Source organism: Primulina huaijiensis, chromosome 6 (assembly GCF_012295235.1).
Source record: "Primulina huaijiensis isolate GDHJ02 chromosome 6, ASM1229523v2, whole genome shotgun sequence".
In the NCBI taxonomy this organism is placed as follows: Eukaryota; Viridiplantae; Streptophyta; class Magnoliopsida; order Lamiales; family Gesneriaceae; genus Primulina; species Primulina huaijiensis.
Window position 1 is genome coordinate 13,774,465 of NC_133311.1, and position 18,523 is coordinate 13,792,987.

The 18,523-nt window shown below is 33.3% G+C and overlaps 2 protein-coding genes across 3 annotated transcripts; one reads left to right on the plus strand and one right to left on the minus strand.

The window, feature by feature from the left end:
* Positions 1-483: 483 nt before the first annotated feature.
* On the plus strand, positions 484-3,894 carry LOC140978625 (putative E3 ubiquitin-protein ligase XBAT31). The gene is made up of 8 exons (XM_073443806.1): positions 484-776; positions 873-932; positions 1,100-1,171; positions 1,246-1,367; positions 1,474-1,614; positions 1,706-1,813; positions 2,215-2,473; positions 3,015-3,894. The coding sequence occupies exons 1-8, from the start codon at positions 597-599 to the stop codon at positions 3,405-3,407; spliced, it is 1,335 nt and encodes a 444-aa protein (XP_073299907.1). The 5' UTR covers positions 484-596; the 3' UTR covers positions 3,408-3,894.
* Positions 3,895-9,539: 5,645 nt separating this feature from the next.
* On the minus strand, positions 9,540-13,466 carry LOC140979807 (uncharacterized). 2 transcript variants are annotated; one of them, XM_073445387.1, is made up of 6 exons: positions 13,252-13,466; positions 12,905-13,002; positions 11,079-11,160; positions 10,892-10,977; positions 10,374-10,610; positions 9,540-9,719 (listed from the first exon to the last, which is right to left on the minus strand). In XM_073445387.1, exons 1-6 carry the CDS (start codon positions 13,291-13,293, stop codon positions 9,713-9,715), a joined length of 552 nt encoding a protein of 183 aa, XP_073301488.1. In that variant the 5' UTR covers positions 13,294-13,466; the 3' UTR covers positions 9,540-9,712. The 2 variants fall into 2 exon arrangements, with proteins under 2 accessions (XP_073301488.1, XP_073301487.1); XM_073445386.1 differs by lacking the exon at positions 9,540-9,719 and adding an exon at positions 9,747-10,140.
* Between the last annotated feature and the right edge of the window lie 5,057 nt (positions 13,467-18,523).

Sequence of the window (18,523 nt, forward strand, 5' to 3'; positions counted from 1 at the left end):
CTAGACTCTTCGATTTATCGATATCAAATTCGTAAGTGTATAGTTCAAAAACGAATTTTCCTTTTGGTTCGGTTCCAAAAAACTGAAACCAAATCCAGTAAATTATTTGATTTATTAGTACAACAAACTTTAAAAATCTCGTTAATGTACTTACAAATTATAATATACTCATTTCACCATTATACTTTAAAATTGTTGAAATTATTTGTTTGATCATAGCGATACACAGTTTAAAAAGGGATTGAAAATGAATTAAATTTTTTTTAAAAAAAAGGAGATATAATATCTTATTTATTTTAATTCTTTATCAACTTTCATTAAACATCAATTTTTAGTACTTTATTTCGGGAATCTAACTGCTGCCCGTTGCCATGATCACCTTCTAATACGGTCAGCTGCCCGTTACACATTTCTTCCCATGGCACCTTCCCGGGCAGCCCGAACTCCAACTCTCCAAATATATACGAACGACTACCCAACATTTGCATCCTTCCCTCCATTCCTCCTGCGACAACCACCTCTCCACGGTGGTGCCCGTCTCAGAGTGGCGGTGCTCTGTTCTTATATAGTTCCGGGGTTTCTTGAAACACAGAGTAATGGGCCAGGGGTTGAGTTGCAGAACTAACGAAGAGCGGGAGCTGTTTAGTGCAGTGCAGTTGGGGGATTTGGAGACTTTAGAGGAAGTTTCGAAATGGGATTCGAGTCTTATTCATCGAACCACAGTGTATGATCGCTACTCAACTTTGCATATTGCTGCAGCCAATGGACAGATCGAGGTAGGATTCTTGGAAATTTATGTTTGTGGATGTTTTCTGAGTGTTCTTTGGATCTTTTGTTTGAGTATGGGCTCTTATTTTGTGAGTTGATTTCAGATTCTTTCTTGGATTCTGGATCGAGCGGTAAAGCCGGATTTATTGAATCGACATAAGCAGGTGCCTCTTATTACTTTTTGTGTATGCGTAGTACATGAATGTTTGGATTTTTAGTTTGTTTCTTTGCTAATTTTTTCGTAGATTGGTTTGTCTATTTGTTCTTTTTATGGGATTATTTATATATTGACGACTTAGTATTGGATCTTTGGTGATTTTGATTTGTGTAGACTCCGTTGATGTTGGCTGCAATGCATGGCAAGATTTCCTGTGTTAAAAAGCTAATTGAAGCTGGTGCCAATGTATGTATGTCTAACAAACATCTTCTATGCATTTACAAGTTTCCGGCCTCATTAACTTGGGATTTTGGTGACAGATTTTAATGTTTGATTCAGTCAATGGGAGAACTTGCTTGCACTATGCTGCTTACTATGGTCACTCTGATTGCCTTCAAGCCATTCTTTCGGCCTCCCGCGAGGGGCAAGTTGCTGCTTCTTGGTAAGCTTTTTTCAATATCGACTTTGAGATATCTAAAAGAGGCCGTTTATTTATTATCCTGCATCATGTGCATATATAAATCCCACATTTTGAACCCAAATTATAGGGGATTTACGCGTTTTGTAAACATTAGAGACCGCAAAGGAGCAACACCATTGCACTTGGCAGCCCGAAGAAGACTACCTGAATGTGTCCATTTATTGTTGCACAATGGAGCCCTTGTTTGTGCTTCAACTGGTGGATATGGGTATATTGCTGTCACAAATTATTACTCTGTTTTTTGGTTGTTTGAGAATTACTTAATCTTGCAGTTGATAGTTGGTTCTACCATTTAACAGCTTTCCAGGCAGTACTCCTCTTCATTTGGCTGCAAGAAGCGGTTCTCTTGATTGCATCTCAGAATTGCTGGCCTGGGGCGCTGATCGACTTCAACAAGATGAATCGGGGTATTTTTTTACTTCCCTAAGTTTTGTTGGACTTGTAGCCAGTCTGCATGGATTAGGTTGGATATTCTTTGCTGCAATTTTCAATAATTTTCATATTTATAGTTAAATCTTGCTCAGATGTTTTATGTGATCTGCATGGCATCACTTTTTGTGTTCTGGATGTTAAATTTCATTATATGAGAACATTACGCGATTTAGTAACCTTTCATTTCATAGATTTATTTTCCTAATCNATCAATTTTTTTTTTTTTTTTTTTTATCTCTGTTTACAATTGTGAAGCAAAAAAGAAATCTATTTTTTTGTCAATCTTGCAGAAATTTAGATTATAATCGTGAATCCTCGATTTTCAAGACTTTTTTTAGTAGAATATTCTAGCTTTAGTGGTTCTTACATGGTTTAGGAGAATACCATATATGGTAGCTTTAAGACATCACCACGGTGCGTGTGCTGCTTTGCTGAATACTTCATCTGCCGAGCCTATTGTCTGGCCATCACCATTGAAGTTCATAAGTGAGCTTAATCAAGATGCAAAAGCTCTGCTCGAACGTGCTTTAACGGAGGCAAACAAGGAGAGGGAAAAGGCCATCTTAAAGGGAAGTCCACACTCACTTTCATCTCCATCAGGATCAGACTCTGTGGTTGATGACCTTTTATCTGAGGTACTTTTTATTGTCTCTTCAAGAGTGATTTTTTACTCTGGAAACTTATTTTCCTTTTTGATTACTTTATGCGTCATTCAACCAAGACCATTTCTTTCTATTTTGTTCCTTTCATTACATTTGTTGATACATTAGTCCAGAAGCTTGTAATGTGTAAAGTTTGTTGATTACTTGCGCGCTTCGATTAATATCTTATAAATTTAAAGGATAAATAAATGATTTTTTCCTCTTTGCTCGCCGCATTGGATGCAGTTCAAAAACTTTCCTATAGTTTTAAATTATTGTATGCTTCAATTTCCGAGCCAATGTCATAGAATTGGTGCTTCTTGGTTCAATATTTGTTTTGAGGAGCAGTATTTGTCTTATCAGTTGACTTCTATGTGGGACTATGATCAAATTGTGTCATGATTGTTGTCTTGTTTAAAAGATTTAAATTATATAGTACACATCATTATACCTTGTAATAGTTTTTATCGTGGATACTGGCCATTATATATTAGTTCCGAGGAATGATAGGATTCAATTTGACTATTTCATGCAGGCAAATGATACCGATCTTTGCTTCATATGTTTTGATCAAGCATGCACCATAGAGGTTCGAGAATGTGGTCATCGCATGTGCGCTCAATGCACTCTAGCCTTGTGCTGCCACAACAAGCCAAATCCAACAGCCTCATCCCCTTCTGTACCTGTTTGTCCATTTTGCCGGAGCAACATAGTCAAATTGGTCGTTGCTAAGGTTAAACCTGATAATGATGTGGACAGTGATGTTAACTCCTCTAAGCCGAGAAAGTCTTGGAGATCCCGGAATTTAAGCGAAGGAAGTAGTAGCTTCAAGGGTCTATCAGCAGTAGGCTCATTCGGGAGAATGGGCCGTGGCTCAGGCAGGATCGCTGCTGAGAATGAATGGCTGGACAAAACCATCGAACCTTGATACACAGACCTGAAATTCGAAAATCCTGCCTAGAACCATGCTGCCATTTTTGTGTAATATATGCATATCCCATGATTCGTGTCAGCGAGTGAATATATCAGCTAGCTATCGGTCGAAGTTGGTGCTTGCAGGGGTTGATATTGTCTTAAACTAGGAAGGATTATTTTCAATCTTGGATTCAATTCATCACAACTTATGAAACATAAAAATCCTCCAGAAACACTGAATCAAGTGATCATAGTTGAAAGTGTTGTCCAAATTGTTGTTTTTTTTTTCTTTTAAGAATAAGAATTTTTTTTTTAAAAAAATATATGTTGGTAGAAGAAAGGACTGATTCCTATACTTCTGTTAGTCATGTGGGGATTTGTCCTTGATTGGTTGAATTATTTGTGTACCACGACAGCATAATGCATGTTCTTATCATAAATATTCGGACAGTGAGATAAGGTCACTTATCCTTGGATCTGGTCTGAAGCTATAATTGATTTCCTTCATGTGTGTGTTGGGGCGATAATATTATCATAAAATGCTTATTTGTTAGTTCAGTATTTATTATTTTGTTGGTTTGCATTGATTTCTTGTCTGATAGAATTGGGTAATCAAAGATCACAACCTTGCACCAAGATATGTTGGTAGGTGGATGACAGAGAATTTTTTTTGCTATGTTGTCATAATTGAGCTTTAAACTCGAGATATAGTTCCAAACTCATTAGATTTTGGTATTAAATATGTAGTTGTCATCAGTTGGATAAAATTCTCGAGAATTACATATATAGATTTGGACAATCTTTTCTCATTGAGATAGTTTTTGGGGTTGAGTTAGGTTTAAGTCCCACTCTTAGTATTGTATCAGAGCACAATCTTTTTCATTGAGCTAGGGTTTGAGGATAAGTTAAGTTCAAGTCAGAATCTCAACAAAATATGCTAAACTCATAGGCTATTTCACAAGAATTTTGATGAATATATATATTTTTTAAAATTAATATTTAATTGATCTTTGTTTTAATTGATCGGTTATGAATAAAAAATATTTGAACAAAAGTTATAGATTAAATTAACTTGTGGGGATATGACTAATCATCTCCCGTTAAATAATTTTTTCTTGAAGAATTTATGTATATAAAGTTCAGTTACCATATATGATTCGTAAATCGATTTCCTCGTACTTTGGATGAAATTATTATTCGTGATTTATTTGAAAATTCGAATGAATTTCTCTATGGCATACACCTAATCACAAATATTTATAATGTTTTATAGAGTTAACTAATTTTCCCCTTATTTTATGGCCAAAATTGTGTCTGATCTTTTTTTTTTCCGACCTGCCCTAAAAATCTCCCGATTTATAAATTTTAGTGGTTGTATTTTGTAAGTTTTTAAAAATAATTTTTCCATAATTTGACGGCAATGCTGGTCTGTAAGTCAATGTCCACACTCTCTCCATAATTTCGAATGGTTTTACGTACCGATGATTCAATTTTCTATTTTACTGAATTGGACGACTCCTTTCATCGTTGAGACCCTTATATAAACTTTTTCAACAACTGTGAATTCCATTAACCTCTTCTTTAAATCAGATAAACTCTTTTGCCGGTCTTGTGTAGTCTTGAGTATGTCTTTGATGATGAACACTTTGTCCACTGTCGCTTGGATTAGTTCTGGCCCAGTTATGGATATCTCCCCTATTTCGTCCCAGTACAATGGTGATCAACACTTCCATCCATAAAGGGATTCATATTAAGCAATTCCAATACTGCTGTTATAACTGTTATTGTAAGCAAACTTTACCAATGATAGATGTTCACTCCAATTACTACTGAAATCTAAGGCACATGCTTTCAGCATTAAGAGTGAGCATTCGGTCAGTTAGGTTACCGACCGAGCCGAATTAGCCATAACCGAACCGAAATATTTATCCATAATCGAACCGACCGAATTAATTTTCATAACCGATGAAAACCGAACCGAACGCAATTAATACATGTTTTTTTTTATAAAATAACATAACATGGGCGGACGGCGTCTCGACCGGTGACGAGAGATGGGTGGGCGGTGGATGAAGTCGAGAGTGGATAATAGAGAAGTGAGAACGAGAAAACCAAGACGTTTAGAATTAGATTAGAATTATGGTTGATTTTAAAATTTAAAATTTAAATATATATAAAATTGATAAATAATAAAAATTTATTAAATAATAGTATTTATTATATCGGTTAACTGATTTCAGAATTTTGAAAACCATAATCGAACCGAATTAACCGACATAACCGAATTTTTTAAATTTTGAAAACCGAACCGAATTTCCGAATTGGCTCGGTTCGGTCGGTTAATTCGGTTTGACCGAAATCTTGCTCACCCCTACTCATCATATGCTTTAAGATTTGAATCGTTCTCTTTGTTTGGCCATCAGTTTGAGGGTGATAAACCGTATTAGAGTAACTTTTGTTCTCATGAATTCTTGAAAGCTCTTCCAAAAATGTAACATAAATATTGGATCTTTATCCGACAAGAAGCTTGCAGGCACTCCATATAGCCGCACAATGTTATCCATAAATAAAGTAGCCAACTCGTCAAGATTGTAATTCATGCGGACGAGAAGGAAGTGCACATATTTTGTGAGTCTATCTATGATTACCTATTTCTCGTCATGACTCTGTCTTGACTTTAGCAAACTTACTACGAAATCCATGAAAATATGTTTTCATTTCCATTTTAGGATTTCTAACGGTTGCAGTAATCCTTCCGATCGTTGGTACTCAGCTTTCACTTGTTGCCATACTTGGCACTTAGAAATAAACTCAGAGACATCTCTTTTCATTCTGTTTCACTAGAAACTTTCTTTCAACTCCCTATACATCTTCATACTGTCAGGATAGACTGAGAATTTTGACTTATACGCCTTTGACATAATTTCTTGTTAAAGATTGTCGATATCTGGCTTACATAATCGTCCTCTTATCCCTAGGATTCCGTATGAGTCAACTTGAAAATCTGACGACTTTCTTTCCTCGACTTATTCTTTGAAATTATCTAGTGTCATGTATGGACTTTGATTTAACTTGAATGCTTCCCAAAGACATGGTTGCGTGGAGAATGATATTAAGGTTATCTTAGCCATATTTTTAAATATATCTCTAACTAATAAAAAAAAATTTAATAACTTCACAAAAACTTCTATGAGATATAACACATTAAATATATCTCTTACTAATTTTGTGAGATATAACTCTTTCTCGACCTAACACATTAAAAAATATTATTTTTTACTGTTTGTATGAACCAAATCGACCCGTCTAAAAAATATAGATTCGTAATCCCGTATCCTAAGATACCTACTTTAATAATTATCTTACTTCCACATTGCCGTATTATTGATTTCCCATGACATATACAAATCAATATTGTTAAAATATTATTATTTTTCAAATTACTTATATTACTAGCCGCATTATAGTTGCTAGTACCATGTGCACACGTTTTGCACTTGGATAATTGGATTTTTCTTGGTAATTAATTTTTTGTTTGGTTATTTTTTTACACATAAAACTAAAATATATGTTATCATTTTGTTATGGTTTGTCATTATTATTTTAATAATACATGATTTTTTTAAAAAAAATATATGATGCAACTATATTAAATGTATTTGTAATTGTAGAGATAATTGTGAATCTTTATTTTGGAGAATGGATGAAATATGATAGTAATGAATAAATTACAAATTTATAAAAATATTTTTTAATGATATTTTTATTAAATAGAAAAGATTTGTTTTCTATGTTGATAATTGAATTTTTGTAAAAATCAAATGATTTCATAAATCACACCACCAAATGCCTAAACTTTCAAACTTTGTATATACTAGTGGTTTGTTGCACATATCATGCGTGTGCTTTCCAAAAAAATGAAGAAAGTAGTATTTTATTTAAAAAATGAAATCAATTAATTTTTTAAATTAAAGTAGTAGAAAATAAGATGTGATGAAAAGAGAGAAGCGAAATATGATATATAACTTTTTGAAACTAAAAGGGTATTTTTCGATTTATGGAAAAGAAATTAGCTTAACCATTATATCAAAAGTTAGTTAGTTCAAAAGGTTTAACTTCAATTAATAGTATAAATGACTTTTAGTTATGTATCTTACAATATTTGACTATTTACTTATTTTTTTAACCGTTACTGTTGATGAGTCATTCTACACACCTGAGTGTTATGTTGACATTAGGTCAGTGCTACCATGTATGTACCACATCAGCTCCATATTGAAAGAATACAAAAAATTTAAGATATGACGGATTAAAATTGAAATTCAACAATATGAAAGATAAAAATAACATGGTAAATTTACGTGAGAGAGATTGCAATTTTCCTTTACTTTATACTACTATAATATGTATGCTCATAATTTAATTTTTCATTTAACCAACCAAATTGTAAGTATATATATATAACTTATATAGGATTTCAAGAATTGAATCAAAGGAATTATTTTATTCCACTAACCAAAGTAAGTATAGATTATTTATGTAGGATTTCAAGAATTGAATCAAAGCAATATTTTATTCCACTAAACAAAGTAAGTAAAGATAATTTATGTAGGATTTCAAGAATTGAATTGATATAATTCACACTATAAAACCAACCAATTTTCCTCACACCACAACCATCAAAGAAAACACATCCGATCCTTAACCATGAAAAAACCAATCGAAAGTAGGGTTTCTTCAACAGCCATATTTCAAACCCTAATTTCTGCAATTTTCATCATAATTTTATCAAGATTTTTTATCCAACAAATTGTAGCAAGCAGTGTTCCTGTACTGGTTCGGATATACGTATACTATGCTATCCCAACCAACAATTTTACACTAATATACCATTGTAATTCGAGAGATTATGACTGGGGAAATGTTAGTCTTCTCTACACCGCAGCCGATGAGATCAGTTTCTATCGCTCTGATATTATCACCCCGTATCCTGCTATCGAATGTAAGTTCTGGTGGCTAAACAAGTACGCCAGCTTTGAAGTGTATAACTCGAGCTGGGTTCCCCTCGACACCGTCTATACGTATAAAGTGAAGATCGATGGCTTCTATCTTGATCACATGCCTGGCCATTTCGAAGATTTTAGTGAATCGAAAAAAATATATTCATGGTAATCAGAAATCGTGTATTTTCGAATGGATAAATGAAATTCAATAAAGAACGAGAGTTGAATTTTAGATTATATATTTATTTACCTTTTACTCTAATTGTGTTTCTTGTTAGTTTTAAGTACAAAAACGAATATGGGTGGTCATGGCAAGTTACAATATATGAGGAAGTAAATTTATGACAAATGTCTTAAACATGGTCTGCTAAATTGACGTCCCATTTTGAGTTTGATGTACTAAGTATTAAAAGTTTGGTTTTATGTGTAGTAACTTTGATTTTTAGTTATATTTTGTGGGAATGATGATATGTCACCGTAAATAGTAGCACCAGAAAATGTTGACGGAAATGACTGATTTGTCCGACTCCATGTCAGCAATTGATATTTTTTATGAATATTTATTTATAAAATGATTTTTTAATTAATTATAATAATTTTTTACTTTTATTTATTTATTTTTATTTTTTTGTAAGTAGACCCTCGCAACCTACTTCAGATTAAGTTGGAGATTTCCAGCTGCCTCACCTCGCCAAAGGACGGGTATTAGACGGGCTGGCCCGTCCTGTCATAGATTGTCCGTTTGACGGCTGTAATCAAGTCCTAATAGAACACGCAATAATGTTGAAAAATATTATAAATAAGGTTTTATTCCAACAAAAGTATAACGTATCCAACGGGATGAATGTAATCCCCTTTCTTGCATATTTTATTGGAGAAATTTGAAAATACGTACGTAACGTCTACACGCGTGCGCATGCAAAATAATTTATTGATGATATCATTCCAAGTAATAATCAGATGGACATTTCGAACACAAGCCGGCATCAACAAATAACAATGGCTTCGTTTTCTATATCATCATTGTGTATGCTTTGTAGTTGTGTATTTCTAACTACAAAATTATTTCTTTAATTAAATTTTTTGACCAAAGGATTGTTAATTTATTAAGACATTTGGAATCCTAGATTTGAGGTATACATTATCTTTATTTTTTAAGTGACAAACAGAATTCTATACTCAATCTCATAGATACATATCGAATTCTGCGGAAAACCGTATTCGATGAGCTCGTAGTTCTGGGTCTGTGAAGATGCATTGTTAGGTGCTCCATTTTCTTTTCTCATTGTCGAACCTGTGCTCGAGAGATAGCTGTTCATGCACTTAAAAGAGATGTATGGATCCTCGAGAAGAGAGGAGCCGTGGTGATCCCCTTATGAGAGCATGAAGCATTGGGAGATTATTCAACCATTATACAGAACATGTGACAAATGCCCAATTCCAAAGAATGTGAAACCAAGTGCAGCAAAAAATAAAAATAAAATCGAAAAACTGATGAGGCAAGCAGTGCTCACGACATTTTCTAAACAAACATATGTCGATTGTCAAAGCAGTATACCAAAGAAACTAAAATCGGATCAAGCGATGTTCGCGAATTTCCTAAACCAGACTCCAATAGGGCTGTAGCTAATAACTGAAACTTCGGCAAAACTGGGCTATCACATTCAGTGGAAGAGGAGGGTATCATAAAGACTAAGCCTTACCTCCCTTTTGCTGGAACCGAATGACTTAAATTACATGAGACTGAAATGAAGATCACATATAGCTTCAACAGTATCAATGCTAAATACAGATATCAAGAAGTTATAGTTTAATCAATGACCAATCAATACAAAGTGAAAACGCTCAAGCAAGAAAGTTACTGGAAAAAAGGTATTCCAGAGTGCTGAAAAATATTTGTAAAAATACATCAACCTGAAAATTTAAGAATACAAGGAGAAAACTAACACAAATCTGAAATTACTTAAAAACCTTACCTCTTCTTGTTCTGATGCTTAGAAGATCGAAGAACATTCCAGTCCAGCTTTTCACGTTTTTGTTGTTTCTGAGAACTGTTACTGCCTCTAGAAGATGAATCACGGCGGTCTAGGGAATTTTTCCATGACTTGTTGGTATTGGACGGATCTGAGGAAAGATCAGGATGCTTCCTCTTCAAATCCCCGTCACTGACTAAAATATCTGATTCCAAGTTGTCTTGGGGGGAGGTGTTTTCTCTATATTAACAAAGAACCAGGTTTACTTGAAATTGTAAATTGGAATAATCAATCTCAATAACGGAATATTATCCTTGAACCGTTTCAGAATTGATAAACTATGAACTATCTTTAACGACAATGTCAATTCATGCATCTCAATCCAGTACACAACATCAGAAAAGGGATACCAAGGCTGTTTAAGCAGGAAGCAGAAAGTACAAACAAAAGTTATTTGCAAAACATGTAGCAAGAAAATTAAAAGGATGCGATATACGTAATAGGCTAATAAAAAAAGTGACCTTGTGGATGTTATTTCAGTTTGCCTGCCAGAACTAGTGGCCGTGGATCCATTTTCACTAAGGTCACATGCCTCTTCATTAAGTTTCTGCCAAGACAAGTCTCTGAAGTGAGATGCCCAAAAATTGAAATATAGTAAAATCTTTAAGTCTCTTAGGAATTGCAGGTCACTTGAACCCTTGTACTCACATCAATAGAAGGATTAAAACTTAAAAATGACATTCGACCTCTTGTCGCCCCTGGATGGGGTTCACCTTCAATTATAACCACACTGCATACGAAGAGATGCGGAAATAAAATGAAGAAAATGCTCCACATGGTGTTTATGAAAAGCTTAAAAGGTCAGTAGTTTTAGCGACTAACTTGCATATACGTTCAAAAAACAAATGGAAAAGATGAAAGGATGAAAAAGCTTCAGTGTGTATTTCCGAGCATACATTTAAATTAATTTTGATTCCATCACTTAAAAATCTAAAGGAGTATGAATGAGACAACTGAATGACGAGTTGATCGTACTTCATTTGAAAACTTTCTCATTTCATATGCATCCTTATTCGCTGGAAATCCTAAGATCTTATTATACATATAACTTGGTTCCTGAATACTGGCACGATTATCTGCTCATTGAGTGCTGTTAAGCTGTTGTCATTTGCTGAGATGGAGCAATAGCAACCGGAAAAAATACAACTTTTTTCCTCGGTAGCTTATTTTATATTACAGCGAGGTTATCTGCTTATTGAGTGCTGTTAAGCTGTTGTCATTTGCTGAGGTGGAGCGATAGCAATGGGTACTGGCTCCTTAACTGAAAAAAATACAATTTTTCCTGGTAGCTTATGTTATGAGAAAACTCACGATCTGTTTAACCTAATGGCAAGTTTAGTGGACATTTAGATGCGTGTGTAAATTTGGAACCACAGACATGAACTGTTGCTCTCTTATCCTTTCTTTTCCATGCATTTTGAACTTTGATGAAAGATAATACTCTTTCATGCATATCTTGATCTATGGTTGGTTCAAGGTTGCAAGCACAAAATGGAAAAAACATTCAGACCCTTAATTGATGAAATATGAAGTGGATTTTAGTGGTGCATTGGTTGGGTCAACCGAGGATGTTTTATGGGAAGGGGATTTAGTACCGCACACATAATCTACATAGCCTTCTAGAATTTTATGATTATGTGATGAAGCTGCCTACGCGAATGCGATTAGATGATTTGAGTCAACTATATTAGTGCATTCTCAGCTGCTACCCAGTGATGCACTATGGATGCCTCCATAATTCCATACCATTGTATCATTTGGGTCCATGCAATCTCCCCCTCTAGAAAGTCCCCTAACTTACAGCTCTTTATTTGTAGTTAGTAGTTACATGAAGACTTTTATTTTCCTGATTATGTGCAATATTGTACTTTAAAGTTGGCCTCCATCTTTATTTTTGATCACATCTTTCATTCAACAAATTCCTACTAAAATGTTTAGGAACATCAATCAAACATCTTCCGGTTTTGCAGAAGAGTGAAAGACAGAGAACAAACTCCATGGTCAAACAGAAAATAACAATGACTATGTTTGTCAACCATTTGACGGTACACTTCTCTACTCGTAAACCCAATAATAATTTGTTTCAATATAATTTCTAAATGAATTGTGACTCCATCCCAAGATCAACTTCCCATCAACATTACAACATCATAACCCAAAAAGTAAATTCTCAGGTTTTAAGATATCTCAACATAATTCAAAACTAAATAATTACACTTCCGAATAAATAGGCATAAAAAAATTAGCTTCCATGAATCTGGGTCGAATCACACTTTACAATAGTCTCGCACCAATGTCCACCCACTACTTGTTTTCAATTAAGGTGTATGTATTAATTATACTATGAAATCTTATTCCCTCCTAAATTAAGGTTTCAGCTCCATTCTTCCTAAAGCAGCGAAGTTTAACTAAGTACATTCAAGAAACAGAAAAACTAAAATGAAGAATATAAAACATAAAATCACAAAAAATACCATTTCTTAGGGGCGCTAGATGAAGGGAAATCTCCAGCAGTTATAACCTGTTCTTCCTCTTCAAGTTTCTCCACTTTCTGAGACACCCTTTGCATGAACTTAACACATAAAAGAAACACGAAAACAATTAAAAATCAAGAAGATAATTTCGATGATTCCTACAAACTAAAAAATTGCCGTAACCAGTAGAATCGACAAAATGAATTGAATCCGTTTTTTTTAAAAAAAACACCCAGATGAATTCACCACAAATTAAACACTTTTTTTGAGATATAAATTAAACACTTTCAGGCATAATACAAAGGGAAACACAATCTAACTACAATAGCTTGCATTGTGTTGTATACCTTCAAGTTCTTCAAAGTACTGGAGAGCTCACGCTTCGCCATTCTTCAAGATAGCGAAATTGTAATCAAGGAAAAAATTTCTTCCCGCCCTTTTATTCTCTCCTCGATCCTCGGCTCTTGCGAATCGTAGTGCAACGGAGAGATGGTGGGAGGGGCGAAAGATGTCCTCAAGCCCTAGTGAACAGTACGGAGTCCAAATAGCCAATTTGACAAAAGATTCTTGTTTCTTTTTTTAAAAAATATTATTTTTTTTTTAAAAAAAAAAAAAAATCTAATTTAAGAATGTTCTACCTAAGTTTTTACTTGGAATACATTTGTGTTGGTTTAGTTGTCCACAGGCATGAACAAACGATCAGTTTGTTCATATTCAAGTTCCAGCATTTGGATCCTATTTAGTTTTGATTCAAATAACATCTGACTGATCTAATGTCATACAATAACACACGATTTTCATGTGGGATTATGTGTTGAACAACATGAAAAATTTGTCGGCAAAAATAATGCATTGAATGATATGTTTCATTTAGTCAAAAAGAGTTAGGCAGATGTTTGTCAAATTTAGCCGAAAGATTTTACGAATGTTTTGGATTTAGACATCAGAAATCACCTATAAATATGTGTTTTCTCTCATCATTAAAAAGAATCCCGAACATCCTTTGAGTTCTTTCTCTCATGTTATATCACTTGAGTTCTTATTTTTATAATATTTGTAAGTGTTTGTTCTCCTATGTTAAGAGAGCACGTATTCTATTTGGAAACACAGTGAGTGGTTGTACACCATAAAATATTATAGTGAAATTCTTTTCATCTTATCCATAGTTTTTACCTTAATAATTTTTGGAAATTTTCTACGTAAATATCGATATCCAGTTTTATACTTTATTTTCATATTATTATCACACGTTGCCGTAATTGCATGTATCGTTCGTGTATTGTCTTGAGGTAGGATCGAATAAATCCCATTGTAGAATAACCTCTAAAAATTGATGATCACTATACGGGCCCAACTTGAGCTAAAAAGGAATTATAGAGATAATTAATTATTATTTTATGATATAAAATGTTATTATTAATCTCCTCAGGAAAATAAATAAATAAACATGATTAGAGAAATATATTATTCTGATTTATTTCGGTGTAATCATAATCCTTTTAATCACGTCAAACTTAAAACTGATTTATTATGTACTTAGATTTTTGTATTTTATTAATTTACTTAACAAGAAATATCAAATAATACAGATATTTTTCTTTTTCACTTTATATTATTTTGATATGATATTTTAAATAATTCATCATAGTTTTCTAAAGCCTTTTATTTTATTACAAAAAGTTTTTATTTATTTCTTTTTCAATTTTTTTTAAATTTTTTAAAAATATACTCAGTTTTAATTTTAGCGTTTATTCGAAAATAATAAATAAGTAGTCATATATAGGAATCTATTTTCTAATATATCTCAATTTATTGTGTTTTTCATGTTAAATAATCTTTTTATTTCACTATTCACGGAAATTACAACTCTAGTGCCTATTTTATGTGTTCCTTATTTCACTTTCTTCTTTGTATTTATTATGAATGTTACATTTTTATTTATTTATTATTATTTTTTTTGTGACCTATACTTATCAAAATTATTTGTAAAAATATTAAATTTTTTCTTTTTATAAATGTGCATCCCTTATTGTTATTTATTTAATTATTTATGTTTTAAATTTTCTAATTTAATATTTATTAGCAATTTTTTTAATTATTTTAAATATGAATTAATTTTATTCAATAAAAAATGACAAATAAAAAAAGTACTATCTATTAATATGCTTTTCAGTTATTTCATCAACTATAACCTATTTATAAATATTCTCGCCCAATTTTTTTTTTTTTTTAAAGAATATTCTCCCACACATTGATAGAGAGAAAATTCAAGATTGTCAATCTCCTATACACCAAGAAGTAATATGTAAGGTCCAAAATTAAGACGACGTAATCCAAACTGCATGTAAATCTAAGAATTATGAAAAATGAGTAAATAATTGATTCTAACTGCTTAATTGATTATGTGACATATATGTTTATTTCTTAAATAGGATTTTATTGTCATTTTGCATAAAACTATATTTTTAAGGATTATTCAAATTGCGATCGAAGAACGGGACCGATGGCTTAAAAACGTAAAATATTTTTATTAAATAATTGTTTTTAATTATTTAAAATATGAGCGTTGGTTTTCATATTTTTGAAAATAAAGAGTTTTGAGGTGATTTTATACGCCGAGACGTAAATTTTATCGGTGTTGGTTTTTCAACAAAATTATAAACTTTTTGGCAATCCGGCTAATAAATTCACAAACTCACTTTAACAAAAACTATTTTAATGTTTTAATTAAATCCTAATCAAGCACTAATGAGTCTAATAGTATTTTTAATGGGCCTAAGCTTGTTTAAGGGATTAATTAGTATATAAATTATGAAACCCTCCCCAACACATATTCATTCTCACGGCCACACATTCTATACAATATCAAACTTTCCCCACCCCCCTTACACGATACACACACCACAAAGTTGAAGGATTTTTGAGAGGTTCAAGGGGTTTCAAAGCCAAGGTTCTTGCCTGTTTTTCGACGTTACTTCGTGCATATAAAACGCAAAGGAATTCCATACATATTTTTTTCTCATCTATCATATCATAATATCGTTTTAAAAGTTGTGTGAATGAAAATCATGAAGTTGGTTGTTTATTTTTCGGATTATTGCACATGCTTGTATCTAATCCATGAATTGTGATCCAATAACTTGTTCCATACATGTAAGAGGCTGACATGATGTTAGGTTATGATCAAGAGTCGTTTTTACACGTTTTAAAAGGGTCCTAAACACAGAAAACACGTTGCACCGCATGCAACATGCAGGAAACGTTCTTTTCTTTGTGCTGTCAAGGTTAGGGGTGATCGGGTTCCATGAAAAAGGGGTTGGCTTGGTCTTGGCTTTGGCCAGGGCTCGGTCAGCGTCGGTTATGGGTCAGGAGGTGAGTCTTAGCCAAGCTAGGACTCACGGTAAGGGCTAGGGAAGGAGTTCTAGCCATGCTAGGACTCCCACACCCGAGAAACACGCAGCTTGAGCGTGGGCGAGTGCAGGTGTCCAAGAGCTTGGGAGCTCGGAATGTGGGGCACGGGCTAGGCTAGGGTGTCTCACTAGGGTCCTAAGAAGGTGCACAATGTGATGGTTCAAGGGCAGGGGCGTGGGCTTGGGTCCTAGGCACCAAATCGTGGAGTCCTAACACCATGAGAAGTTCTCGGCCAGTTTAGGTGTGGAGTTGGGGGCCTCGTTTTCTAGGTTGGGATGGTTCCTAGGGGTTCCAAGGGTCCAGTAGGGTGCACTGAGGAGTTGGTCAGGGTTTGGGAAGGTATGGCTCGAGGGTGGCTCAACAAAATCGAAACATGGCTCGGGTGGGACTTTTATTGGTCGTTCGAGGGTTTTCAAAGCAAAATATTTTGAAACAGGGCTCACGGGGGGTCGAGCCATGGTTCATAAGGGCTAAAATAATATAAAAAATATAAGTTTTAAGTTTAGGAATTTTATTCTAAAGTTTGGGATTTTTCGGGATTAAATCACCGTTAAAACGATTAATTAAAGATTAATTGAAAAGCCTAGTTTTTAAGCTAAATAAAATTATGAGAATTTTAATTTAAACTTAAATAATTATTTGGATCATGTTAGAGTCAATGAAATCATGAAAAAGGTCAAAACGTAAAATGTCACGTCCAAGGGTAAAACAGTCTTTTTACACCTAAAAATTAGTAGACGTCATGGCAGTGCTCTAAATGCTATTTTTATGCTATTATGATTATTTTTAAAGGTTTATGAAATTTTACATGTTGAATTATGATTTTTAAATGTCCATGGATTTTTATGATTTAAGGTTGACATTTAAAATACGTGTTGCATGCTTGGTTTCAAAAGAAAAATGATATTTATGCATAATTTTATAAAGTGATGAAAATATGAAAACATTGATGAAAGTGAAGTAATTGTGATTAATGAGGATATGATGATATGATTGAGTATAGGCCAAGGCTCAGTTGACGATCTTGTGTCGCTGATGTCCCCGCCGCCTAGTACTGTGGTTACATGTAGATGGATCCATCGACTTTTGAGGATTGAGGAAAGTCACAATTAACGATCTGAATTCAATAAAAGAAAGGATAATGTTTATGATCATGATAAAGGTTTTATGTCATATTATGTTGAGGAAAAAGAAAAAGTTAATGTTTATGTTTGCATGTCATGAAAATGTTATTTTTACGTAAAGGTATTTTTCACTGTTCCGTGTGATTTTATACATATATATACTTGTTATCAAGATTATGGTGTGTTGAGTCTTTAGACTCACCAGGTGTGATGGATGCAAGTGAGGTTGAGGGAGGTCTTGATGTTTGATTTGGTTGGACTGAAGATGCACACAACCCGAGGACCAGCACTTCTACTTTTTCCACACTTATGATTTATGATTATGATTTATGTTAAAAGATTTTTAAGACTAGTTATTTATGTTTTTGAGTGGTTTTAGAGAGGATGATACTTTTTAAGTTTATTGCTTTTTAGGTTGGTAAAACAATTGATGATTTCATGTTTTAACGTTTCTCTTTGGTATTTCAAATTCTAGTTGGTTGACGTTTATTTTTAAAATGGTGCAAAATATTTTCATGTGTGTTGAGGGTTCGACCTAGTGTTTAGGTTTTTTTTTTTTAAAAAAAAAATTTTCTAGTACTTTTTAAACATTAAGAAAGGCAGACGTTTCATAAAACCTAGTGTATAAATATTCTCCCACAATTTAAAATAAATTTATAATGAGACATATCAACTTGATCTAGTTATTTTCGTAAAAGCGAGGTCGAATACAAATTAATTAGCAAAAGAACTCATTGTACGTGCATACATATGATATCCAAATATGTGATTTTCTATCAATTTTATCTTTCAAAAATATTAGTTTAGAAATGCATTTTCAATTTTCCTATTAATTACAGACTTGTCTGTTTGATCAGACCAAATTGCAGTAGTTTGACCCTACTAGTAAAGGAAAAAACACTAAATTCAAGTACTTTTTTTTGTGCAGAAAATGCCAAGGGGAAGGGAAATGAGAAGGGGACACTTTTGCCTCTTGTTTTACAGGGAATGGGTCATATCATTATATGGCATGGTCCCTAATGTTTTCCAGTTGATTCCAAATATAACTCACTGTGAATTGATAAATGTATTCGAATATATATAT